The following is a 26,284-nucleotide window of genomic DNA, read 5'->3' on the forward strand; positions in this document are numbered from 1 at the left end:
GGGAAAGAAAGAGCTTCCCTCGCCTTAAGGCCACTTCCTCAGCTGCATTACTGGATATATTATTATTATTATTATTATTATTATTATTATTATTTCCTGCCCTTTTCCCAAAATGGGAACTCAGAATAGTATCTAAAAAAACAGTACAGTTAAATTCAGAGACCTTGCAACTCCCTTGAGTCCCACCTTCTTGGACTACAACTCCCAGAATCCCCCAGCGGGGACTGAAATGCTCATTAAGGCTTCATTGCTCCATTGACTGTTCTATCAGGGAGAACTGTTACTGACAATTAATTAATAATTAATATATCAATAATTAGTTAATAATTAAGTAATAATTAAACTATTAATCAATGAGAAATAATAATAGAAATAGTCCAAAGGAGAGGAAAGGGTTAAAGCGCTCCTGTATCTTGATTGGCTGAGAAGCCAGCCAATGGTGGAGAGGAGGGGAGGAGCTACTCTCGCGGCTGTATAAAAGAATCCCTTTCGAGCCGGACTGCGCCTGCGCAGTTCTGCAGAGACTGGCAAGTGAAGCCGTTGCTACCAGTGTTCGGTTTGTTTACATCCGGGGACTTCCAACGCTTCTCTCCCACGCCTCCGCCCTCCGTTGCCCTTTTCCAAGATGGCGACCATAACAGAACTGAAAGCAGGTAAAATGGAGCTAGTTGTAGCTCTACCTGAAGAATGGCTGCCTGGGTCTCCCCAACACTTCAACCATTTAAAACACTTTACTGCTTCTCTCCCGACAGTGCGTTGCTTAGGAGCCCAGGCTTCCATTAATTAGGGCAATCATTATTCCAACTTTTGATTAGGTATCATTTGTGGAGTTTAAAAGTGTGTTGCAACCAAACCAGGATGGAAAGGTGGGCTGGAAAAAGAGCAACAGTCAGGAAGGTTAAGGAGCTTCTTAATTTTGGACTCCATTTCCCAGAATCCCCATTGGCCCTTCTGGCTGAGGATTCTGGGAGTTGTAGTCCTCAAAAACAAACAAACAAAATTATTAAATACCTGTACAATTATTTATAAAATTACCTCCAGGCTATGTTTATTTATCTATTAAATATCTTTATTATTAATAAGTAACACATGACAGATACATATTACATAAGTTCTATTACGTCTCCTGGACGCACTGCAGAAATAACCCAGTCTGAGACAGCTTTAATGGCCCCTGCTCAGTGCTAGGGAATCCTGGGAATTGTAGTCCTGTCAGGGAGCTCTGCTGCTCCAATAAACTACAGTTCCCAGCGTTCCACAGCCTTGAGCCAGTTATTTCTGCAGTGTGTTTTGGATCTAAACCATTGTAAGTTGGGAACAACTTGAAGGCACACAACAACAGCAACATAATAAATAATAATAATATAATGTTATAACAACATCATAACAGCAACAGTCTGTAATGGGACTTAATAGCTAGCTGTAACTCTTGCAGTCTCTTGTGTCTTTGTGCTGCTAGTTTTAAAAGACACGCTGGAGAAGAGAGGGACGCTGGGGCAGATAAAGGCAAGGATCAGAGCGGAGGTCTTCAATGCGCTGGACGACCAAAGCGAACCGCGGCCGCCGTTGTCCCACGAGAATCTCCTGATCAACGAACTGATCCGCGAATACCTGGAGTTTAACAAGTACAAATACGCCGCGTCCGTCCTCACGGCAGGTGAGCCTTCTTCTGCGTTCCCCTTTTCTCTGTAACACAGGCATTATCTATTAGAATATCTAAAGTGGAGCCAGTAAATCCATTTTGGCTCCCCAAAATGTGGCTACCTTCCATGCTTGGAGGCCATTATTTCCTCAGGTACCTACCTGGGATGCCTTCCTGCAAGCGCTGCACTGAGGAGGTCACCAAAGTGGGATGAGGGTCTGTGTAACCTGGGGGCAAAGACTGGGATTGGGGTCACTGACATGCAAACCTTTCCCCGTTCCAGAATCCGGCCAACCTGAAGCTCCACTGGACCGGGAATTTCTTGTGAATGAACTCAATATAGTCGAAGATCCCAGGAGCAGATCAGTGTAAGGAAACTTTATCCTTCTGGATTTTAAAACGTCTCCTTAAATGCTGGAGAGCCGGCGGTTTGTGCACTGGATTGCGACTCTGGAGAGCAGACTTTGATTCCCTGCTTGAGCATAGAAACTGCTGGGTGTCCCTGGGCAAGTCATGCTCTCTCAGCCTCAAAGGGTGGCATTGGCAAGAAACCTGCCAAGAAAACCCTATGATAGGTTTGCCTTAGGGTCGCCATAAGTCAGAAATGATCTGGAGGCACACAACAACAGCAGTAAATGTTGACCTTTGATGTGAGAGGGTTCACAAATCATTCATGCCCAGGGAGATGGAAATGTTCTTGCACTGCCTTCTCTGCAGCTTGTAAAGCTCATACCTCTGCAGCTAGACACCTGCCTCTTGGGAAGATACTGGTCTGTCCCTTCCAGTAGCTGTTGCTGGTCTATCCAATGGTGAGGCCCAGTGAGAACATCTGGAGGGCTATAGGTTCCTTATCTCTTGAGTAAGGAGACACAAACAGCTGAAGATGTCTGAAATCCAGATGCTGCTACTGGGAGCAGTCCAGTATCTTATAGGCTGTCGTTGGACTTCAACTCCCAGCAGATATAGGCAGCCTGGCTGATGGTGAGGAATGATGGCAGGTATAGTCCAGTGAAACTGGGTATAGCTTTTTGTGAGTTTTTTGGGCTATATGGCCATGTTCTAGAAGAGTTTGTTCCTGGCGTTTCGCCAGCATCTGGCATCTTCAGAGAATACCCAAAACCCCCACAAAAAACTATGGATGCCAGCCATGAAAACCTTTGACCTCACATTGAAACTGGGAATGTTTGCACCTATCCCACCCCCAGCCTCAGGGCTTGCATTTTGCTTAGTTTAATATTTTGGTTAGGTTTTGTGTTTCTGTGTCATCTGGTGAACAGATAAAGCGATAAGAAGTCCCATCAGATTTGGAAAGCCTTACTTGTGAGCAAATGCCTCTGAAGCTAGTGTGATCTGTCCTTTCCTCCTAGTAGTATGTAAACCCAGGCAGCCCAGCAAGGAGTTCCCTACTCAGCTTTCCTAGAACTTGACAGATCTGTATTGTAGAAATAATGCAGTTTGACACCACTTTAACTGCCATGGCTCCATCCTATTGAAACCTGGGGTTTGTTGTTTAATTGAAGCCCCAGCAGTCTTTGGCAGAGAAGGCAAAATTCCTTGTAAAACTACAATTCGTACAAAACTACAGATGCTCAGTAACCCTGGTCCCCTTTTCGCAGGCCGCTCCTCTATGGGATTGTAACCCAGCTGCTGAAGGGCAATGAAGAAAAGGTCTGCCATACTTTCCCCGCGGCATCATCTGCGCAGTTTTCAAAGTGGAACCTCAGCAAGCCATCGGACCAAAGGCCCCAAATGGGTAAGCGCAAGGTGTATAGTTGTTACATAAGGAGAGAGTGTTCTCTTTGCCCTGCATTTAGTCTTCCACTAAACAATATCGCACCAGTGGCTCTCACAAACTGTATGTTACTTTCTTTTCAGACCCAGTTTTGGAGTCGGCGCATGCGGTCAGCCTGCGGCTTGGGGATGCCTTGCCTTCGCTAGATGCACGTAGATGAAATAAACCAGTTGCGCATCCTTTCACGCAAAGCAGCTGTTTGTTACTGTATGAAACACCCCATTTTTATTGCACTAAGATTTGGTGATAATATGGGAGTAAGGTGAAAATATGGCACTAAGATTTGGTGACAATATGGACCATTTCCAGACGTTACATTTAAAAAACCCAACCTGTCTTTTGTCAGGCTGGATTGGTGCTTCTGTCCCAAGTAGTTATCCTTGCAGTGACCCAGGACTGCAAGAAATACTTTTACGTTGAATAAAGCCTTCATGCGTGAAGCCATGGTTGAAGGAAAGACCATTGTGAAGCCACAGCAGAAGGGTAGACTGAGGACCAAAGTATGGGCATAGTTTGATGCAACGCTGTTGCTTTAGTGAAATATACTTGTAGTTTATAAAATCATGGCCTGTTACAGACTGCCAAAATAAAGCTGCTTTGGGTCTCTTTGGAGGTATGCTCTTTAAATGATGCATGGGTCCTAAGAGTCCGGAGGTCGCGCCAAAGCCACACTCCATTCCTAAGCACTGGAGGGCAGCTTTGGTGCAGCTTCCAGATTCTTAGGATGCATGCATCATTTAAACAGCATACATCCAAAGAGACCCGAAGCAGCTTTATTTTGGCAGTCTGTAACAGGCCAAAGATCTCTTTCCCTTTATTTTCCTCCTTCCTCTCAGTCCAAAAAGAGACTCTCCTGTGACATGCAAACTTGAAACTTGCATTGCCAGCAAACCAGGATGCTAACATGGCATGCCAAAGGCAGAGGGTACTTGCTGTGCTTCCAGAGCATCTGCCCAAGTGAGGCATGATCTCTTCACTGGCAGAAAGGTGGGATAGTAGTAGTAGAAGAAGAAGAAGAGCAGTTAGGGCAGTTTTTAGGCTACAGCTTCCCCCTGCCATTGGCTGAGCCATAAACATTGAGGCTGCTTTGCGCCAGGACTACTTCATGTTTTATTTTAAAAGGGCACGTTGGTAAGGTTTACAATGAGAAGGCAGCTTATCTTTTCCCCTTCTGAGAATGACTGAACTAAGACCTTTGCAACCACCTTTGCTCAGACCCAGAACTGAGGGTCAAATGGACAGTGTCCCTTATATTGAAGGCATTCCTCTGGCCCTTTAGGATCAACCATTCCAGGCTGGACGTTTTGCAGCCATTTTCATCCTAAACCGGGTCTAGCATATCAGCGCATACTGTAACACATCTCCCTTGGAACATTTAGTCTCTCTCTCTCTCTCTCTCGCCTGGCTGGCTGGATGTCAATGGTCCTCCGATAACTGTTTCTTGCTTCACAAAAGGCCCTTTCATGAGGCTCGGCTCTTCCTTCTGAATGGTTTTTGTGGGGCAGGCGAAGGGAAACGGCCTTCAGTTGTCCAGGGCTGGAGTTCAGAAAGATAGACAGAAAATAATAATAATAATAATAAACAACTTTTATTGTCTGGTGGGCTCATATAGGGAAATAGAGTTCTCCAAAGAGGTGGGCGAATCCCATGCATTCATGGCTTCTGTGTCGGTGGAATCTGCTCCGGTTTGTATTCCAGACTATTAAAATATGAGCTCTCCAAGGTGCTGGGCCCTATCTCTGCAAAATTGGTTGTGGCACCCTGGATGCAGCTCTTTCCCAGCTAGGCTTAGGGTGCAGCTACACAATGGAGAATTGTAAGCTGCCTTGAGTCCCTGTACTGGGAGGAAGGCGGGGTATAATCAAACATATAATAATAATAATAACAATATGGAAATGATCCAGTTTGACACCCCTCTTAATAGTCATGGCTCCATCCCACAGAATCCTGGAATTTGCAGTTTTGTGTGCAACCAACCCTCTCTGGCAGAGAAGGCCAAAAGACCAAGGTCCTCTTTATGGACAAAACTGCAAATCCCAGTCTTCCATAAAGTGGAGCTGCAGCACTTAAAAGTGGTGTCAAACTGCATTATTTCCACTGTGTAAATGTGTACAGTATGTAGTTTTAATACCGTCGGTGGGTCTTTTGAATAAGTCCAAGCATCTTGGGTCGCTCTTTCCAAATCCAGATTAGAACCCAGAGTGGATTCACACACGCACCAGGAGTCACTGTCTGCCATTGGGAGAAAAGGGAGTGCATTTTTACTTATTTCCAAATGTATTTGCAAGGTTTACATGCCTTTTGTTGCGATGGCCCAGTCTGTCCATAAAGAGGAGCTGAAACCCTGCAGCTCAGCATTAGACTCCACAAAGATTTCTGCCGTCCAGGAGCCAAGCAGCGGAAGGCATTGGAAGTCTTTAGGACTTTCTTCCTTGGTCACTCAAGGCGGAACTGTCCGGCCTTGAGGGGAAAAGCTACTTCTTGACCATGTCAGGCTTTCTGTGGAGTCTCTGGGTCCTTAAACTTGAGCCGACTTAAACCTTGAGCCGTCCTGGTTTGGTTGCTTTCAGCGATCGTGGATCTCTTCGTAAAGCAGGTTTGTAATGCTGGGAAAAGCAGAGGGCAAGAGGAGAAGAGGAGGGATTGATTCAGAAGAGGGATCTCCCCTGGGTTTGCAAAAGACTTGAGCAAGGCTATTCATAACAATTGGAAGGCTGTAGCAAAAGAGGGAAGACCTCATAGACTCACTTGTCTTGGTTTGCCAGAGAGTGGGTTTACATGGTCACTTTGAATCCTGGTCTCCAGAGCCATGGTCCAAAACTCAAACCACTAGGCCATGCTGGCTCTTTTAGACTATATACCCACTTATATACGCGTTTTATATCCATTTTATCCTTTAACCCAGTATTAAATGGGAAAGAACAGGAACAAAACCAGAGACTTTTCAACCGGCTTGTATCTGCCTTACGTCTGAAATGTAAAAGGAATTTGCACTTAATGAACTCAGAGGAGAGGAGGAAGGGAGTCCTTCCCTTCCCAAGAGGCTCAGGCAAAAGCAGACTGCATCTTTTCTGACTTTATGTGATACTTGTCTTGGATAATGTGGACCACCTTCTGACCTTAACTTGGCCACACTGGTCCCAGTTTTAATCTGTGAAATGATGAGAGCATGGCATCATGGTTTGAGCTTTGGATTATGACTATAGAGACCAGGATTCGATTCCCAGCTCGGTTGTGGAAACCCACAGACCTTGGTCACACTCTCTCAGCCTCAGGAGAAGGTAATTGCAAGACTCCTCTGAATATACCTTGCCAAGAAAACCCTGGATATGTGTGCCATATATTGGAAATGACTTAGAAGGCGCACAACAGCAACAAATGCAAACATGGGGCATCCATGCATTAACCAGCTAAGGATTGGCAAGATGGCAGCGTCACTTGCCCTCGAACCAGGCCCTGGGATGGGATCCCTGCCAAAAATGCCTGGCTCTCAGAGGCCTTTCTGGGCCCATAAATCATCCCCAGCCTCTTCTCCTCTTAGGCTCCCTCCGCTGCTGCCAGGAGGCTCTCTGGACATAGATGAATGCAAAGGGCCCCGAGGAAGACTTTCCACTCCTTTTTAAGGCGCTGGGAAGGTGCAGATGTTTACCAAAGGGCTTCCTGCCTCATCCGGGGGAAGCCGCCTGGAAAGCCAGCCATGGGGCTTGAGCCATTTTGGGGTTTTAAATGCTCCAAAACGTGGCCGTAAAGCGGCTTTCAGTTTGAGTTTGCAAAGATTTGGTCAGGAAACTTGTGACAACTGGATTTTACTCAGGGAGAGTTGCCCTTTTCTTCTGGACTGCAACTCCCCATATCCCCAGCCTGGGAATTACTATAGTCCAAAAAAGGTACTTTTTCCAAAATGCTTGCTCCCAGCTTCCTCAACATTTGATCTCTCTATATTATTGTAGCACAATGCCTATCATCGCCAATTGGTATGGCCAAGGATGATGTGATTTGTGGTCCAATTATTCCTCGGGAGCAGTTGTAAGTGAGCTGTTCCCTGCTTGACCACATGGACCATGCTCTCGACCTTCATTCCTTCAGAGGTTGCAGCATGGTCAAGGGTCCCTAAAGGGCCATCCGCCTCGATCCCATTTTGCAACTAAATCACTCCGTCCAAACCATATCTGAAGACCTCCAAAGTAGGAGAGTCCGCAGCCCTCAGTTCCACTTTTGGACAGCTCTTTTGGTTAAAATAATATTTAGGCAGAACCTCTTTTCTTGCCATTTGCACCCCTTCCTTTGCATTCTCATCTCGGAGCAATCCATCTCCATGACATCCTTTCAGGTATTTTAAGGGAGGCCAGAGGAGCAAATGTCAAGCATCGATGGTGTGGACTAGTGCCTTGACCTTTCCAAGTCCATGGTCCTCCCAAAGTGACCTTCTGGCCTGAGAAGCCTCCTCCTCCACCTCTGGACCCTGTTGCAATTGCTGAAGGGTTTCCCAGTCCCTCAGAGGCGCCTGATTTCGTTCCTCTCCGCCAAAGCGGACCCCAATATGGCCATGCTCTTGTGGCTGACCGGTTGACCACCTCCACCTGGACAGCAGAGTTAGAACTCTGGGCAAGGGCTGCTAGTCTTTGCAGAGCGGAGGTGCGAGTCGTCCAGCCCTCCAGACACAAGTCCCAGCAGCCTTAGCCAGTGGAGTGGGGGATGCTGGGAGTTGCAATCCAGCAACATCTGGAGGAGAGCCAGCATGGTGGTGTGGCTTGAATGCTGGAATAAGACTCTGGGAAAGTTGGGTTCGAATCCCCGCTTGGCTGTGGAAACCCAGTAGATGACTGGCCATTGAAGTGTAGGCTGACGGTTCCCAAACTTTGGTCCTATGGATATTTTGGACTGAAGCTCCCAGAAGCCCCAGGAAGCTTGACCAAAGTTCAGGAATACTGGGAGCTGAAGTCCAAAACATCTGGAGGACCAAAGTTAGGGGGACCAATGTTAGCCCTACAAATGCTTCGAAATGCAGCTTTGGGTCATGTCTGAAGAGTCTTGAGATGGCACCGAGGGTCCCTAAGGCTGCCTCCTTTGCATGCCTTGAGGTCCCCTTTTTGCAAACCCAAAGGGTTGAGACTCCTTTTCCATGCCAAGATGCCCAGGGCCTGGTGCTCTCTTCTCCTGCCTGGCATGGTCTCCATATTTAGGCTGCCTTTGCTGGGCCGGGCCCTGGGCTTTGTGCATCCGGAATGTGGCTGGGAATCCTTGCCTTCCCTTTTTGGGATGTCTGAGAAGGCCAGAGACGCCAAGCGGTGTGCGGCGTTGTTTGGAAGCTCTGGCCCAAACGTTTTGGGTCCTTGATGAGGACCAGAGTCCCTCCTTCCCTTTTGGATTTGGGCCCTGTGCTCCTTCTCTTTCCCCTTGAAGCAGCTGGTGCCTCTTTGCAGCCGCCTCCTCTTGCCTGCCTCCTCCTTGCTCTCCAAAATGCCACTCAGAGCAGCTCTCTTTTCCCATTTAAGGACAGAGGGAGGCATTTATATGTATAAATATAAATTATGGGCAGCGCTTTTCTCAAGAACTGCAAAAACCAGGCTCTGCGAGAAAGTTGGTCCCGGCCGGAGCTGGGAAAGAAGGAGCCCTTTGGTCCCCAGAGGCTCCAAAGGGCCAAGAAGTTCCCAAAAATGTTACATAAACCCTCCTGTATCCCTTTGCGTTAGGCATCCCAAAAACAGCATCCCTTGGCCCTTTGGGAAGAAGCAGCCTGCCACATCTTTCATCTTGGGTTTAGAGGCCCATAGCCAAAAGCTGATAAGACCCTTTTAACTGCAAGAAGAAGATGAATTTGGGGGCTTCTTCCTCTCCCTCCTCCCTGATCTTTCTTTTTCCCTGTGGCCAAATGCATGAGAAAGCAAGAGAAGAGTGTTGTCTGGCATCCTGTTTTGGGCACCAGAAAAAGCTCCATTTCTGGGAATTTATATATACAGATGTAAGGAAGGACTGATAACTTCTTCAGCATCCTGTACACTTCGGTCCCAAGAGGGATGCTCTTGTCGGCGAGGTCTGGGTGCGAATCTGCAGCCCAGACGTGGGAATAAAATACAGTACTCTAAATAGATAACATAAAGTTTCGTGGAGGCCTCTCCCTGGTCTTCTTTAGGCTTTTTTTGGGCTTCCATCAAGGGGTGGTTCCCTGGGTCTCCTCCCCATCTTCCTCTCTCTATATAGGGAGGCTCTGGACCTAAGAAGCTTTGGTCTGCCCCAGGAGCTGCCATCGCGGTGCCGGATCCGGACTCTCAGTACACTTTCTCCTTTCCCCCCAAGTTGGACCCCTGTAAGTACCCTTTGCATGGCAAATGGGCTCAGTTGGATTTGTGGTGCCAGGCTTTGTGCCTTTGCAGCCATTGCCAGGGCTTTCCTCTGCATGAATTAATTGTAGAAGCAATTCAATACAGTACATCCCTTTTTTCCTTCCATCAAGGCAATGCTGGCTTATAGAGAGAGATGAGTGGAGGGATGGCTTTGCACTGAGTGGAGTTTGTTGACTTTGTTTCTGACTTATAGAGACCCTAAAGTCTCCCTCTCAAGGGGTTTTCTTGGCCATGGGCTTAGCATTGCCATCCTCTGAGGCTGAGAGAGTGTGACTTGCCCCAAAGGGTCACCCATTGGGTCTCCATGGCTGAGCCAGGGTTAATGTCTGGTCTTTGCAGAAGCCATTGGGTAGATCTTTTTTCCTCCCTTTGGGACCAATCCCTTGGATTTTTGTGGAGTCTCCTTCCTTGGAGGCTGTCTTTAAGCAGAGGCTGGATGGCCATCTGTCAAAATGGGGCTGTTTGGATGGAGAGTTCCTGCAGGGCAGAAGAAGAAGAAGGGGGCTGGACTGGATCAGGGCCCTTCAGGGGGTCTCTTCCAACGCTATGGTTCTATGATGGAGAGAGATAGTGGCAGAGGGGCTTTCCACTGCATTGGTTACCTATCTGGAATAAGAAATAGACCCTTTCAGATTAAATTGGTTATTGTCCCTTGGCTAATGCAAACCAGCAGAGAGAGGCCAGGCATGTCAGGGGTCTGTGCAAGACCCTCTTCAAGGAGATGAGTTGCAATTCAAGTTAGTCTTAAAGGTGCTGCAAGACCCTTTTCTATGCAAGGTGTTGTAGTTGTTGTTGCTGCTGCTGCTGTTCATGTTGCATGCCTTCAAGTCATTTCATGGCAACCCTGTCAAGGGTCTTTCTGGATAGGATTTGCTCAGAAGGGGTTTTCTTTTGCCATCCTTTGAGGCTGAGAGAGTGTGACATGCCCAAAGTCACCCAATGGGTTTCCATGGCTGAGCCAGGATTCGAACCCTGAGCCTTAGCCCAGATCATGACAACGCCTTGGGTCCATACAAACAAAATGCAAAATGTTGCAGAGGTAGCATAGGTATGTGACTTGTGGCTTCGAAATGCTGAGATGTAGCTACGGAATATATATATATATATTTAAACATCCTGAAATACTTAAAAGGAAGTCTTACCTTTTGGCTGAGCTTCAGCAACAGTTTTCTTTTCCAGTTTAGCAAATGGACTCAGAAAGTGCAGAATGCGTTGCCAGTTATGGAGATGGTTTATATTGAACCTGAATAGAAACCCCAAGGTTTAGAGAGCATTGCCTTCATCACTTGAAACCGGTTGCAATTCTTCCTTTGAACTTGGATTGCTGCAGATCAACAGTTTAAAATATCATTTGCGGTATTCTCCAGGATCCTTATGAGAGAGGCTTGCAGTCATCCTGGTCAAAATGCCTTGTAGAAAGAGGGAAACCAAAGAGCTGGAGCTGTTTGTTCTTCCATATTTTGGTGCCATGTTGCTGTTGGGTTTTATCACTATTATTTCCCCAATTAAGGCAATTTTTAAGGAGAGGAAAGGCTTGCTAAGGAAGGAGTCAGCAGATGGCAGTAAAGAAAGCATCCCAAACTGAGACATTTGGGGTCCCTGTGGGTTATGAATCCCAGTGGATTATGGTTGTGGTTGTTCTGTACATTACAGGGACACAAACATAGGTTTTGCAATCGCATTAAAAACCTCTGCAGTGAGAGCGACACTTTCAGATATTAAATCTTTATTTATTTATTCATTTATATTTTATTCACTTTATTTATAAGCCACCTTTCTCCCATCTAAAATGACTTTAAAAGGTGTGCAGCACCTGAACAAGTCGTGTCTCAAGCATCCTTCCAAACTTCCTTATGTATTTCATAATTAAAAATTCTCTCTCTCTCTATCTATCTATCTATCTATCTATCTATCTATCTATCTATCTCTATCTCTCTATCTATTCATATTCCTTACCTTGTTTTGCATGCCTTATTCTTTCCAAAATCACCTTAAAACAGGGCAACAGAGACAAAATTTTGCAAAGAAGAGAAGCCTCTCCTTTTAAAGATTTACTTAATTGATCGATTTGTGAACCTTTCTTATTTCTAATTTAATCAATTGTTCCACAATTGCTCTAACTGCCCTGTTTTTAAATAACTGTGTTAATAATTGTTTAATAATGTAAGTGTATTTTATTGTGGATGGAAGGGTTTGGGATACAAGAATGACAAGTTGTGGTTATATTGTTACTGATGCTTTTATTGTTAGCCGCTTCGATCCGTTTGGAGAAGCGGGATAAATATTATTATTATGATTATTATTATTGATAATAAGGATGATAATAATAATAACACTATATATATATATATATATATATATATATATATATATATATATATTAGTATTAATATTCTGACAATGGCCCCCAAGAAGCGTAAAGAGTGCAGTGCTGCCTAATGATGCGTCTCTCTCCATAAACCTGATGTTTAAAAGACAGGCAAACATTGACTTGGGATTTTGCCTCCTTTAGTTCAACCCTTTCTCTTGGCTGCCCGTCTCAGAGGTGGTTTTGTTCGCATTAAATTTAACGTATGCACAATATGATGCATGGCAACGGACAGAGGGAATGCTAACCTTGACGGTGCACAGCTTTCCTCCTTAGAAGCATTGGAGCATCTGGGGCCATGAGCAGCATAGCATCCCTTGCTTTGCAAAAGGGTTTTGTGCCATTCCCTAAAAGGTATTTGTTTCACCCTTGGAGTTTTTCCCTTTTTCTTTTTTGGCCGGCCGGTGAGGAAAGAGAAGAACCTGGCCATATATGGAAGCCTAGCGTGGATCCATGCAAACAGACCCAGGCCTCCGGAGAGGCTTACAAATGACTTTTGACTCTTTGCTTTACGGGGCTCTGGGTTCGACTTTGAAGATCTTTCCAGCTGAGAAGGAACCGGGTCGAGGGACCTCTTTTGGGCCTCTTTTTCCGAAGCGGCAGCCCAGATCCATCGCAGCCCTTGCGCTGCTCTTTTGCAGAAAGCATAGCTTCATTAAACATGAAAATGTCTCCAAAGCTGCTAAGACAAACAATGTCGAAAATAATGGCCTTTATTCTTATCAATGAAGCGATGTCTGCAAATGCAATGCAGAACTGATCATTAAGCTTTATTTATGCAGCGCTGTGCATAGAATCTATCAAAAGAGATAAAATGAACCTGCCTATGGCACACGTTCTACGAAAGTAATTAAATATATACATATTAGTACATGTTGGCATTCGATAAAATAAGGCGGACAATAACATTAAAGTAACGTTAGGTATTGATGTGGTTTGACACCACTTTAACTTCCATAGTTTCTTCCTATGGACGCCTGGGATTTGTAGGTCTCTGACAGAGAAGGCTAAATATGTCCCAAAACTACAATTCTCAGGATTGTAAAAGGACATTAATATCTATCTATCTATCTATCTATCTATCTATCTATCTATCTATCTATCTATCTGTGAAGGGAAGGAGGGAGGAGCACCAAACACAATTTGGTTTTCTCTCCATAGAATAATTGATCTGCTGCTTTTCCAGATATTTGACTATCAGGAAAAAAACGTGCAAAATTATCTTTGGTCTCTTCTTCTCAAATTTGGGGTATTATCAGTCTGTTTTTCATTTTGGGAATAAATAATCCATGCCCATTATGGCAAACCTGCTCCGGGTTTTAGTCCAAACTTGCAAGGAGCTTTGCAAGGCGATGAAAATGGCCAAAACGGATCCGTCGCTTCAGCTAGCTTTTCCGAAGTTTGGTCCAGAACCCAGAGTAGATTTCTTACCCAAATTCATGGGTACGACTGGCATAATAATAATAATAATAAGTATTTATATCCCTCCTTTCTGTGCAACACAGCCAGGGTGGCTTACAGGTTAAAACATGACAAACCCATATCTCACATCCTGTGCATTAGTGCAAATTTTTGCTCGCTTGCAGCTGCTGACATCTGTTCTTCCCAAACAGTTGATAAGAAAGCGGAGGGCCATTCGCAGCCTCTCCAGCCTCCCTTTCAAGGGCTTTGAAACCAATGCAAGGCCAGCTGTTGCAAATGGCAAGGGAAATGGAGACTGGCCTTCAACCGGAGACAGACCTCCCTCGGCCCAAAACAAAGAGGGCTGTCAACACCATCCTCTGGGCCTTTTTGCAAATTATCAGCTGGGAGCATGGTGTTTTTTGGATCACGTTTGCAAAGCATTGCATACCCTCCAACTGCGACAACTTGGCAGTTTTGATTCATCTCTGGTCCCCAGAGTCATAATCCAACACTGAAACCACAGAGCCATGCATCTATCTGTGCTATAGAAATAATGCAGCTTGGCACCATTTTGAGTGCAATGGCTCCATCCCATGTAGTTTTGCAAGCTCTTTAGCCTTTAGATGCCAGTAGCTTCACAGAGGTTTCTCTCTTTGTAACGCTGGGTTCCTCCTCTTCCTCCCAGGTGCCCCTTGAGCCAAAATGGCACAGAAAGGCCAGCTGAGCGACGATGAGAAGTTCCTCTTTGTGGACAAGAATGTGATCAACAGCACGGTGGCGCAGGCGGACTGGTCGGCCAAGAAGCTGGTCTGGGTGCCCTCCGAGAGGCATGGGTTCGAGGCGGCCAGCGTCAAGGAGGAGAAGGGGGATGAGGTGCTGGTGGAGCTGGCTGAGAACGGGAAGAAGGTGACCTTCAGCAAGGACGACATCCAGAAGATGAACCCCCCCAAGTTCTCCAAGGTGGAGGACATGGCCGAGCTCACCTGCCTCAACGAAGCCTCCGTGCTGCACAACCTCCGGGAGAGATACTTCTCAGGACTCATCTATGTAAGTAGGGCCTCCGTTGCTCCATGGCGTCCCATGCGCATTCTCTGAGTTGGCCACTTGGGGGAGCCAAGACTATGTTATTGCATCTCTTTTGTATTCTCTGAATTGGCCACTTGGGGGCGCCAGGACTGCACCATTGCGTCCCCTTTGCACTCTCTGAATTGGCCACTTGGAGGAACCAAGACTGCGCCATTGTGTCCCATGCACACTCTCTGAATTGGCCACTTGGGGGAGCCAGGACTGCGCCATTGTGTCCCATGCGCACTCTCTGAATTGGCCACTTGGGGGAGCCAAGGTTGTGCCATTGCGTCTCCATTGCGCTCTCTGAATTGGCCACTTGGGGGAGCCAGGAGATAAGCCATCTGGTTAGGAGGGATGGGACTTGGCCCCAGGTCTGCTAGTCACCGACTCCATGAATACTAAAACCATGTTGGCTCTGATCCATGTGTCTGTGGGTGGATCTCATGTTAGTTGCGGGCCATGAATCTGCTCCAGATTTTAGCCCGAAATTTAGCTACATCTGAGGAACTTTGTGGGACAGGGACAAGGGTCCCAAATAGGAGGGGGACAGGTTGAGTCTCCCTTATCTGGAGAATGACCCTCTCCAAAAATCCCAGTGCTGGATAGACAAAGTTTTAGGACAAAAGAGTTGCGACGGACCAGTTGCAAACCCCGTTCTCTATGGGGCATTGCAGCCGTCCCCAGCCTTGCCAAGCAGATTTTCCTCCCTTCGCTTCATGCCATATAAAGCCTTGTGTTTGTGTGAAAACGTTTGGGCTGTCTCCTATTATGGTCAAGAAAAGGGAACCCCTCGCTTTCAGATCTGGGCTTGGAGGCATACTTGGCTTTTTTAAAGGTTAGCCAGGATGCTTCTGGGGTTGAATGTCATCCTTGCCTAATCTTTGATTTAAAAAGGGTTTTATTTTTTGGAGAGGGGGCTAAGGTTTTGCAGAAATGCCAGGTGTCCCCTTTGGCCTTGGATTGTGGGACCAGGAATGGGTTAAACATCCCAAAGGAAAAGGAGAAGGACACACTGTACTTGGAAAAGCATGCCTTTCTTCCAGCCAAAGAGCTCCGGTCAAAGGGTCAGCGATGGGATTAATAAAGCTCTACAGCAAAGGATGAAGATGACCAGACTTTCCTCGACTGCAACTCCCAGCAGCCCTGGTTGGCATCAGAAAAGGCTGGGAGTTGCAGTCCAGCCAGATCTTATAAGAGACGCGGGGTATAAATAAATGTCATTATTATTTATTATTATTATTTCGAAAGACTGTAGGATTCCTGCCCTCTTGCAGTTTCCTTATATAAATGTATATGATACAAATCAATATATTCCTTGGCATGATGGTCACTAGACTGTCATGGCTGCCACTTGCCCTGGGGAATCCTGGGTGTTTTCTTTGGTCTACGCACAGGTCCTTTTCGGAAAGGAAGCGACAGTTGTTGTGCCTTCAAGTCATTTTTGACTTATGGGGTTTTCTCGGCAAGTGTCTTCAGAGCCATGGCCATCCTCTGAGGCTGAGAGAGTGTGACTTCTTGCCCATGGTGTCAATGGTCAAGATGGGATTTAAGCCCATTTAAGGGGGTTTTAAAGGACCTAACTTGCAACGTTCTTGGGTTCCTCCTCCAGACTTACTCGGGCCTCTTCTGCGTAGTTGTGAACCCTTACAAGCAGCTGCCCATCTACTCAGAGAAAATCATCGACATGTACAAAGGGAAGAAGCGCCACGAGATGCCGCCGCACATCTACGCAATCGCCGACACGGCCTACCGGAGCATGTTGCAAGGTAAGATGGAGAGGACGAAACTCACCGTTCGCGAGTTGCGCATGGGAAAATGTCCCTTAAATGGGTACATAAGAAGGATGGGATCCATAGGGAGATGTCGCTTTGTGTGTGCGGAAGGCTGCATAGCGATTGCGCTTGGTCCTCGTTCGCATTGGCGGCTTTGACTTTGGCGGATATTATCATTTGCGGATTCGATAAATACACTCTCTTTAGGGAGCTTATCACATTGAGGCTGATTTCAGCATTAAAGAGAGATTAAAGCGCATTCAAAGCATCCCGCAAATGGAGGGGAAATGGCGAATAATTGCGCAAATGGTCATCACATGCAATTGCAATACCTAGGATATCTTTTTGGAGACATCTTTTTTAAAACAGAAATGAGACCCACATGGCCCTCTGGATCTTATTCAACTGCAAGTCCCAGCACTCTCCTCCCTCAAATCACTAACACATGGGGATGCTGGGAGCTCTAGTCCAGTGTCTGGAGCACTGCAGGATTTCCATCCCTATCTGGAAATCATCCTCTCTGAAGGAATGCCATAACCCAGAAGTTGGCAATTTGGGTTCCACAGATTTTGTTGGCCTGCCATTTCCCAGCAGTCCAACAGACAGCCTAGTCAATGGGGTGAGGGATGCTGGGAGTTGCAGTCCAACTCTGTACAGAAGACCTCATGTTTTTAATTTGTTGCTGTGTGCCTTCAAGTCATTTCCATCTTATGGAGACCCTAAGGCAACCCTGTTCATGGGGTTTTCTTGGCAAGGTTGGCTCAGAGGAGGTTGGCCATGTTATGTTATTACATTATTGTGCTGTATGTTTTAGTGATATAAGCCCCTCGATCCCTTGGAGAGGAAGGATAAAAATAAATTATTATTATTATTATTATTATTATTATTATTATTATTATTATTACTGCCATGGTCTTCCCTTGAGGCTGAGAGAGCATGACTTTCCCAAGATCTTGTCCTAAGAGCTGGGATATTTGTGAGCCGCCTTGGGTCCCTTTCTGGGAGAAAGACAGCATACAAACAAAATAAAATGGGTTTCCAGGGTCAAATCGAACCCCGGTCTCCAGAGTCGTAGTCCCACACTCAGACCTCTAGGGCCTCTAGGCCCATGGAGGATGATGGAGAGGTTGGTTGGGGACGCATCTGTTTACATGGGCTTTGTTGCAACGCCATGCAACTCCTGAGCATGTTGGTGGCTGTTGCATGGAAGCATTCCTTGGTGGATTACACCCCATGCGCTCCAGATGGTGCATTTTGGGCACTGCCATGCCTTTGGGGCCGCAGTGACCCCAATTCCTCTCTTGTTTTCATAACACTCAGCTTCGGGGAGGACGGGACCCTCGCCAGCCAGAACATTCCTAAGGATCCTTTGGCACCATCCGACGTGACTCAAAAAGGGAAAGCTCTCCATTTTGCCCGCTCCGTGCCAATGACCCGGGAGCGCTGGCGGCGTCGGACGCGGAGCAAATACTTTTGGCAAATAGGGGCATGGAGAAACATTTTCCATTTTTTCCTGGCGTCGGAGGAGGCAACACTGGCGTCCGGAGACTCTGCAGATCCCTTGATGGATCTGGCCTCTCTCTCCAGACCTCTGTCACCTCTTAATGGGAGATTTCCTGGCTGCAAAATCCCAGCGTTTGAACAAAATCTCAGCATTGTGGAACAGAATCATAGGATTTTAGGGCTGGAAAAGGGACCCCAAGGGCCATCTGTTGCAACCTTGCACCGTGCAAGGAAACACAACTAAAGCGTTGCCATCATCCAAGCTCCAGAGGTCTCCAAAGATGGAGGTCCATCACTTTCCAAAGCAGTGTCTTCCACTGTCAACCATCTCTTTTTACAGTCAAGAAGTTCTTCCTAACATTGATGTGGAATCTCTTTCCTTGCAATTTGAACCCATTGGTTTGCTTTCTAGTCTCCAGAGCAGCAGAAAAGAAGCTTGCTCCATCTTCGGCATGACGTCCTTCCGATATTTAAAGATGGCTCTATCATGCCTCCTTTCAGTCTTCTCCAAGCTAAGCGTCCTCATAAGGCTTGGTGGTCTCCAGACCTTGACCATTTTGGTCACCATCCTCTGGACATCATCCAGCTTGTCCAGATCCTTCTTGAATTTGGATGACCAGAACTGGACACATGATTCCATAGGGAGGTCTGACCGGAGACCTCCAAGGTAGAAGAAGGCAAAAGTCACAAAATGAGTGCTTTTTTTCATCATATCTTGTATCCCAGTTTTGCAAACCTTTCTGCCTCTCTGCTCAGCCAACTGGACCAGTTCTCTGGTTGTGTTGTTGTTATTGTTGTTGTGTGCCTTCGAATCTTTTCCAACTTAGGAGACCATCATTTTGGCCTTACTTGTGGGATGCTTTGAATGTGCTTTAATCTCTCTTTAATGCCAAAAGGAGCCCCAGTGTGATAAACTCCTTACAGTGACAACTCTATCATATGGTTTTCTTGGCGTGTTTCTTCAGAGGGAGTTTGCCATTGCCAGCCTCTGACTTGTGGAGGTTTGGTGCCACAACAGACTACAGTTCCCAGAATCCCATTGTAATAAAAGTGGTGCCAAACCAGGTTACTTCTGCAGTGCGGATACAGCCCATAACTCTGCTATCCCTTGGGGTTGTTCTTGTCGGAGATGTGGAGAAGCTCGGCCTCTATTTCTGGTGGGGAAACCTCCGTCGACGGCCCCATTTGGGGGTGGATGATGGGCCAGTTTATCATTCTTCTTGACGCCTGTCACTCGCTTCCTGCAGCATGGAAAAGATAGCCAGCAAGGGCTAATTCTGGCCTTTGGGGTTTCCTCTTTCACCCGTCTCTGTTGCAGAACCACAAACCATTCCCCAAAGTTTGCAAGAGGCATTAATTCCAAGGGACATTTTGCAAAGATGAAGCTGTCCTTCTTGGAGCACAAAATGCTCCTTTTATGCTCTTGCAGCATAAAAAGGAAGAAAGGAAGGGAGTGGGGGAAAGTGTGAGATATAGCCACGAAAACTCATGCTAAAATACAATACAGTATTGTATTTTAGCATGAGTTTTCGTGGCTATAAATGCCCTTGTTCAGGTGCAAAGGCAGGGAGTGATATTATTAAGGCCTCTGGTTCGTGGAAGTTTTTAAAGCACTAAACTATCAGCCCAATCTACTTTGGAGACACAAAGATTTTCAGGACTGCTTTGAAACTGGAATGTTTAGAGGAGATTTAAAAGCCAGTGGAAAATAATAGAAGGCAGATCAAACAGGGGCCAGAATTTTCTACTATGATGGGAAAAGATTAAAGTCTTCCTGCGTTGCTTCAAATGGAGTCACATCCCTTTGCGCAGTGCAGCCGTTCTTACCGATGCCGTTTCCTCCTCCTAGTAGCTTCTTTCTGGAGTTTGTGTATTAAACACAACTTCTCTGTTTTGAAGGGCTGACTGTATATCAGAGTTTGTTGCTTTTCTTGTGCAGTTTTTCCCAAAGGCCTTCAGTCTTGCCATGCCTTGCCCTCTTTTGCAGTCACCCTGAGTCTCCAAACTGTTTTGGGGTTTGATGTAGGATCTGAATCAGGGGCATCTTGTTTTGTCCTTGTTTTCTCTCCCCAAAGATGCTGGAAACCCAGACTTTCTTTGGGAGGGAGACAAGGAAAATGCTGCAGCTGCTGCAAGGCAGAGAGATGCTGTCCGGCTGAAGAGCAGCCGGCGGCCAAAGGCTTTCTCCTTTTATGGTCAAGCTGCCCGCTCTGAGCCACTTCCTTGCAGATAGAAACCCTCTGATTTGGGCCTGAGATTAAGCAGCGGAGGGACCTGGGGGTCTTTGTGGTGTGTTTTTGGGTCTCCCAAGAGGGAAATCGACAAAAGCTGGCAGAATCTGAGCCAGGCTTTTTCCCAAGAAAGGAACCCTTAAGACAAGAATCCTAAAGGCTTGCGGACCTTGTTTGCAAAAGTGGAAGCAAGCTGCCTTCCCTTCTTTCGTAGGAGTTTATGCCACGGGGGGAAACGTGGGGGCTAAACAGTGATCAACCTGTGAAAACTGCGCAGCCGACATTAAAACGAGATTCACGCAAGAGCCATGGATCCCGTGAGCAAACAGGCGATAGCCAACAAAAAGTCACCCCGCAAATGATTTGCTGAGTTTTATTCACGGGTTAATGGTGCTTTAATCACGTTTCGCCTCAACGTTGTGCGAAAACCATTCAGCACAGTTGCAGGACTATCACAGGTTATTCATGGGGTAATCATCATCATCATCATCATCATCACCATCATCATCATACTTTTATTTATATCCTGTCTCTCTGTCCATGACAATCAAGGCAATTTACAGATTAAAAGTACATTCAAACCCTATATCCCAACAATTCCCATCCTCTTAAGACATCAGATAGCGCTTTGAACACAACGCCGTGTGAAAACCATTAGCGCAATTGCAGGATTACCCTGGGTTAATCACCGTTTATGTTTCCAATTGTGATAAAGTCCCCAATTAGAACAGAAGCACAGGATGACTGAGTCAGAAGGGTCCCCCAAAAGGCATCCAGTCCAGTCCTTTTTCTGCCATGATGCAGGAATACGCAACTAAAGCGCTTCTGAGTCATATCCATCCAAACTTTGTTTAAAGACCTCCGAAGATGGAGAATCCAACACTTGCAATAGCTATAAGAGAAAATGAAATTATATATATATGTGTGTGTGTTCAGTGCTCAGATTTAATTCTGTTTCCCCCCTCTTCCCCCCCCCCCATAGATCGAGAGGACCAGTCCATCCTTTGCACGTGAGTAGACCCAATACAAATGCCCCCTTTCCTCTCTCTTTCTCTCTCCTTGCCTTTCGGTCGTGATTTGGATCTGCACAAGACTGCCTTTTTATTTGCTGGCTCCAAATGCTCCCATCTGGACTGCGACTCCCATCATTCCTGGTGACGATGAAGTCCAGCTCAGTTCAATAGAGGAAGGCTGAGCGCACTCTGCACATTGCAGGAAGGCTTTCTCTGCACACCCCTCAAAAATGCAAACACTTTGCCCAGCTATTGTCAATTTTGGTGTGTGTGTGTGTGTATTGAGTCATGGAAGTTGAAGGTGTCAGACTGGATGATTTCCGCAGTGCAGATGCAAACTTTTGAGTGCAGATGCAAGAGCGTTTGCAAGAGCAGTGTGCAAATACACACGCAATAAACACAGCTTCCCCTGCATGTTTTCTCTTTCAATGTTGTTATTGTTAGTTCTTCTTCTTATTCTTCTTCTTCTTATTGAATTTACATCCTGCCGAGATCAAGCTAAAACGTTAATTTACAAGGTTAAAAAAAGAATTAAGCAGATATATATATATATATATATATATATATATATATATATATATGGTGGTGCTTTAGAGCTCTTGGTTCAGATGCAATAATCCAGGCTTCTCCTTTTCCAAAAAGGAAACACCAAAAGATAGAGGTGTTGGCTTTCCTCTTCCTTCTCTCCGCTGCGACAAACACAAAAACGCCTTGTTGTTGTGCGTTTGATCCGAGGAAGCAATTCACAACAACAGATGAGCCCTTGTGCCAAGAAAGTTGGCAGATGGATTTCTCTCTTTATCGCGTGTCTTTTGGAATGGTTTTTATTGACTTTTTCTTGCAAGTTGCTGCAGAAATGTCCTTTAGAAAGGCTGGACATTTGAAGCTCATTTTTATCAGCCGTCCGGAAGTATTTGATTTCAGGCTGGGAAAAGTGGAAAGGAGAGCCGGTTGCGTTCCCAGGAGCTCCCTCCGTTGCAAACCTTACTGTGACCCAGACTTTGTGGGTTTATTTATTGACGTTATTTCATGATTTGGAGCACTGAGCTTCCCTTTTGCCCTTTTCCTTTTAATAACCGCAATTAAAGCGAGAGGCACTTCTTTCCCCTCCGAAAAACCCTTTGCTTTTTGTGTGTGCCCCAAAAATAAGAGATATGCATAGCAAGACCTCTGTATGATTCCTTGTTGTTGTGTGTCTTCAAGTCAACTCCAAAGTATTGCAGTCTGAATGCAAACCTATAATGGCATTTCCTTTGCCATCCTTTGGATTAAATTGGAACCCAGGACTTTTCAACTTCCAAACTTGATGACCTTTGGCCCCTCAACCCCAAAATCCAGAGTTTCCAAAGCAGGGAAGAAGGGGGCATCTCCTGGGAATCTTCCCTATTTTCCAGAAAAGGAATGAGACAGAAGGAAAGGATAAGGAAAGAAATGTCCAAAGGCTCTGCCGCTTTCCATCGTGTTTCCGAGAGCAAAGACGCAAAGGAGATTTATGCGAAGGCCCTTTACGCAAATGTCCCCCAAAGCGGCATGTTTGCCTTGGACCCATTCCCAGAACACTTAAAATACTGTTTTTATCAGCAAAGCATGGACTTACTTTGCAAATTGGTGGCAAAGAGCTGGGTCCAGTTTTAATGTGTGGCTTTGAGAGGACCTTCCATGGAGACGCCTCTCTCTTATAAACCTGGACCAACACTTTTCTGGCTCAGCCAAAAATCTAGAAGACTTTCTTTATTATTCTTTCCTCCGTCACTCCATCCCTCCATCCTCTCCTTTCCTCTTAACCTCCCTGAAGCAGAAGGGCCATTTTGGGCTTGTGCCACCATCGCTATCTTGAATCGTAAAAGCATCCCAGAAAGGAACGCTTCCTGGCCTTTTAAGGCGTAGCAACATCCCAATCCTCCCTCCTTCTCCCCCAATTTTTAGGGGGGGAAATCATTTCTCATTTCGTCACAAATAGCCGTTTATCAGTGGGTCTGCCTCCTAAATAGGGAGAAGAATGGCACCGGGGCAAAGTCAAGGGAAGGCTTCTATGATGGAGGAACCAAGGGAGGTCTCCCTGGACCTTTCCAATCTCTTTCCATCTCCATCCGCTTTCTTCCTCTTTCAAAGAGCTTCCCTTGCCCTCCAACTCTCCTGGTTTTGGAAGGGATGGTCCAGATTATTCTTCTATCATCCCACTTTCTCTGTCCCGGTTTCCCTCTCCTCCTCCCACTTTCCCCATTTTGATCTCATCTTACTTCCATTGCAAACTGACCAACGTTCCCAGTTTGGTAATAATAGTTCCCATTAATTCTGGGCAGTCCCACTTTCTCCGCTGCTTTTCAAATGTTCTAGTTTCTCTTTCCTCCTCTTCCTTTCCACCTTTCTCCTCAACCTATTTCCATTGCAAACCCACCAACGTTCCCAGTTCGGTAGGGATATTCCCCATTAATCCTCTCCCATCCCACTTTCTCCGCTGCTTTTAAAATGCCCCACTTTCCCTCTTTGCTTACTTCCATTGCTGCAAAGTGAATTCAAAGTGCAAAAGCAGCACCCTTTAAGGTCGTTTTTGGATCTTCACTGTCCATAATTCCTCAATTTCAAAGGAGCTGCTGGAAACGGTGCGCAGGATACAATTGCAGAACTGAACCAGATAGGTCTGAGAGTGCATTTACACTGTAGATTTAATGCAGTTTGACACCACTTTAACTGACGTGGGTCTCCATCCTACAGAATCCTGGGACACAGGAGGTGATAACTTCTTTTTCTCCTTCTCTGTTTCAATCCCTTCTTAGAGGGGAATCGGGTGCCGGCAAGACGGAAAACACCAAGAAGGTCATCCAATATTTGGCGGTGGTGGCCTCCTCTCACAAGGGCAAGAAGGACACCAGCATCACGGTAAGCGCCGAGGGCAACCTTAACTCCTGTTCTCATGTTTCCTGGGGCTGCGTTCGGGTGGCCCTTTGCACCGAGGGCCGCAAAACTCCCTTTGCGGCAGTCATTTTTTAATCCTTTCCCCCTCCACCGCCGTCCTTCCTTCTCTTGCCAAATAGCTGACATATTCTTAAGAGGACGCAGTTATGTCACGGCTCCTGTGTTTATGGAAAAAGGGCCTCTTTGTTTGACATCCACTCCTGGAGCGCATGCAAGAGGAGGAGGAAGAGGGGAGCGCATAGCTTTCCATATGTGGCTCCACCATTTGCAAGGACTTTGTCCGGGTTTGAGAGATGCCCCAGATCCCCCGTTTACATTTCGGCCCTTAAAAATATTGGGGTGCATCTTCTGGGATCAGACCAAAGAGATGAATGGGATGATATAAAACAATGCACAAAGTGCATACCCTGCAACGGTCCCAGTTTGGAAGAGACGTTCCCCATTTTGCCATCCCACTTTCCCAGCTGCTACTAAAATGTCTCTATTTTTCTCTCTTCTTCCCAATTTTTGTCCTCAATTGCTGCAAACTGAGCTCAAAGTGCAAAAGGAGCTTGCATTCAATGTGGAAAAAGAAGAGAAGTGGAAACCTTCCCCTTCCCAGTCGGTTCAGGCAAAAGCAAACCGATGCAGCCTTTCTTGCTAATCCGTGTGATATCCCTTTATTTTTAGCTTTAGCCATTTTAACCAAACCGATGCAGCTTGGCCAGACGCTTCCAAGTTTTCGTATGTGAAAGTGATGCAGAGCAGGATGCATATATTAACTTAATAACAACTATTAGGAAGAGGAGAGAAGGGGAGGAATCTCACCCTTCCCAGTCGGCTCAAGCAAAAGCAAGCTGCAAAAGCCTCATTTAGCTTGTGTCTTCTTCCCCAGTTCGTAACCTTTTTTGGTCCAGAATGGTTCTCCGTATATTACTCCCACGTTCTTCCAAATCGACGGCTGGACGCTCGGTCCGGAACGTGATGGGAACCCTGTTCTAGAGGAACATGTATATAATATATATATATATATATATATATATATATATATATATATAATATTTTGGGATGTACTGGGTAAAGATAACTGACCATTCTTTTATGCCGTGTTGTTTGACCGCAGCAAGGGCCGTCTTTTGCTTACGTGAGTAACCTGGATCTAGTGCGCAGTTGCGCAGTTGCGTGTGTGTGTGTGCATTTGTGAAAAACAGTCACCGGTTGTAGATTTCTGCATGGAATTGTGATGCACTCCACACCACTTTGTGAAGAAGTCATTTTGCAGAGGTTGAGGAGAGGAGAAAGTCCCTTTTTTGGACTGCAACTCCCAGAATCCCCCAGGCTGGGGGATTCTGGGAGTTGTAGTCCAAAAAAAGGGACTTCTCCCCAGCTCTGGGCAATCTCTAGCATTGCACAAACAGCGAACGTTGGTTTCGTGAGACCGTTTTCACCAAATGGTTCTCTCCAAAGAGCGTCGCCGGACTTCCTTTCCCATTTTGGGGGGGGAAATCTCACCTTTCAACCTGAGCCCCAAAAGGGCCAAATACATAAATCAGAGAGCATTTGCCATTTTGATCCGCTTTGCATGCTGTGCGTTCATTTTGTTTAATTCTCTGCATCGCTTGTTTTCCATCCTTCTTTTGGGAGACCTCTGCACCTGCAAACCATGCTTGCATGCCTTTCGTTGAGAGGAGTGCAATAGGCATTCTAGCAAACATTTAAGCTTTGCAAATGGTGTTAATGCAGACTTGGTACACTTTTGCAATTGGTGGCCGGGAGCCGAACGGCGAGGAAAGGGGAGAATGAGCAAAACCCAGCAATATCAACAAGGTTGCAATGATGTCCTCTGAACTTGGAGCATAGGGACGCTTCAGTTCTTGAGTGTGTGTCCGCACTGCACTTTCATTGCAGTTTGATAGTGAATTATAGGGAATCCTCAGCTTTGTAGTTTGTTGAGAGGCTTAAAAAATTCTCAGTTTGTTGTGAGATCTAATTTATTGCCCCTGAGAGCATCCCCCAAAATACACATTTGGGTTGGAGCATCTCAGATTTATGCAAGGAAGGAAGAGTCTCCCGTGCCATTTGCTTTTCTGGATGTAAAGGTTTGCAATGGAGATATTGCCTCCTCATCTCCGATAGACATAAGGAAGTTCTTATAGGGAAATTGGAGCAGTATTCCCAAAACAAATGCCACTTTCCCAGCCATTATGGACCATATATTGACAGGTGGTCAAGCGGAGTGGCTTGAATGTTGG

At 46.0% G+C, this 26,284-nt stretch overlaps 2 protein-coding genes across 8 annotated transcripts in view; both read left to right on the forward strand.

Moving 5' to 3' along the window:
- The first annotated feature begins 517 nt into the window (after positions 1–517).
- CEP20 (centrosomal protein 20) lies at positions 518–3,625 on the forward strand. Of its 3 annotated transcripts, none has more exons than XM_042438061.1 (5): positions 518–653; positions 1,436–1,657; positions 1,926–2,010; positions 3,259–3,395; positions 3,518–3,625. In XM_042438061.1, exons 1-5 carry the CDS (start codon positions 626–628, stop codon positions 3,592–3,594), a joined length of 549 nt encoding a protein of 182 aa, XP_042293995.1. In that variant the 5' UTR covers positions 518–625; the 3' UTR covers positions 3,595–3,625. The 3 variants fall into 3 exon arrangements, with proteins under 3 accessions (XP_042293995.1, XP_042293996.1, XP_042293997.1); XM_042438062.1 differs by having other exon boundaries at positions 1,460–1,657; XM_042438063.1 differs by lacking the exons at positions 3,259–3,395; positions 3,518–3,625 and having other exon boundaries at positions 1,460–1,657; positions 1,926–2,014.
- A 2,294-nt stretch (positions 3,626–5,919) lies between these two features.
- Positions 5,920–26,284, forward strand: part of MYH11 (myosin heavy chain 11) — a 45,401-nt gene continuing 25,036 nt past the window's right edge. For 2 of the 5 annotated variants that reach the window (XM_042437417.1, XM_042437420.1), the window contains exons 1-6: positions 9,650–9,741; positions 14,236–14,597; positions 16,228–16,384; positions 21,107–21,134; positions 23,915–24,017; positions 25,156–25,176. In XM_042437417.1, coding sequence (XP_042293351.1) covers positions 14,253–14,597; positions 16,228–16,384; positions 21,107–21,134; positions 23,915–24,017; positions 25,156–25,176 — 654 coding nt within the window. In that variant the 5' untranslated portion in view covers positions 9,650–9,741; positions 14,236–14,252. Of the gene's footprint in view, positions 6,031–9,649; positions 9,742–14,235; positions 14,598–16,227; positions 16,385–21,106; positions 21,135–23,914; positions 24,018–25,155; positions 25,177–26,111; positions 26,132–26,284 lie in introns of those variants that run through there. The other 3 variants (XM_042437418.1, XM_042437419.1, XM_042437424.1) reach the window with 3 other exon arrangements.

Source organism: Sceloporus undulatus, chromosome 8 (assembly GCF_019175285.1).
Source record: "Sceloporus undulatus isolate JIND9_A2432 ecotype Alabama chromosome 8, SceUnd_v1.1, whole genome shotgun sequence".
NCBI classification, from domain to species: domain Eukaryota; kingdom Metazoa; phylum Chordata; class Lepidosauria; order Squamata; family Phrynosomatidae; genus Sceloporus; species Sceloporus undulatus.

What these genes read in the sequence shown, in the direction of transcription:
- CEP20 (XM_042438061.1), top strand. Translation starts at nt 626, where the DNA reads ATGGCGACCATAACAGAACTGAAAGCAG. An exon ending in CGCGTCCGTCCTCACGGCAG is followed by an intron (nt 1,658 to 1,925) that starts GTGAGCCTTCTT and finishes TCCCCGTTCCAG; the next exon opens with AATCCGGCCAACCTGAAGCT. An exon ending in GATCCCAGGAGCAGATCAGT is followed by an intron (nt 2,011 to 3,258) that starts GTAAGGAAACTT and finishes CCCTTTTCGCAG; the next exon opens with GCCGCTCCTCTATGGGATTG.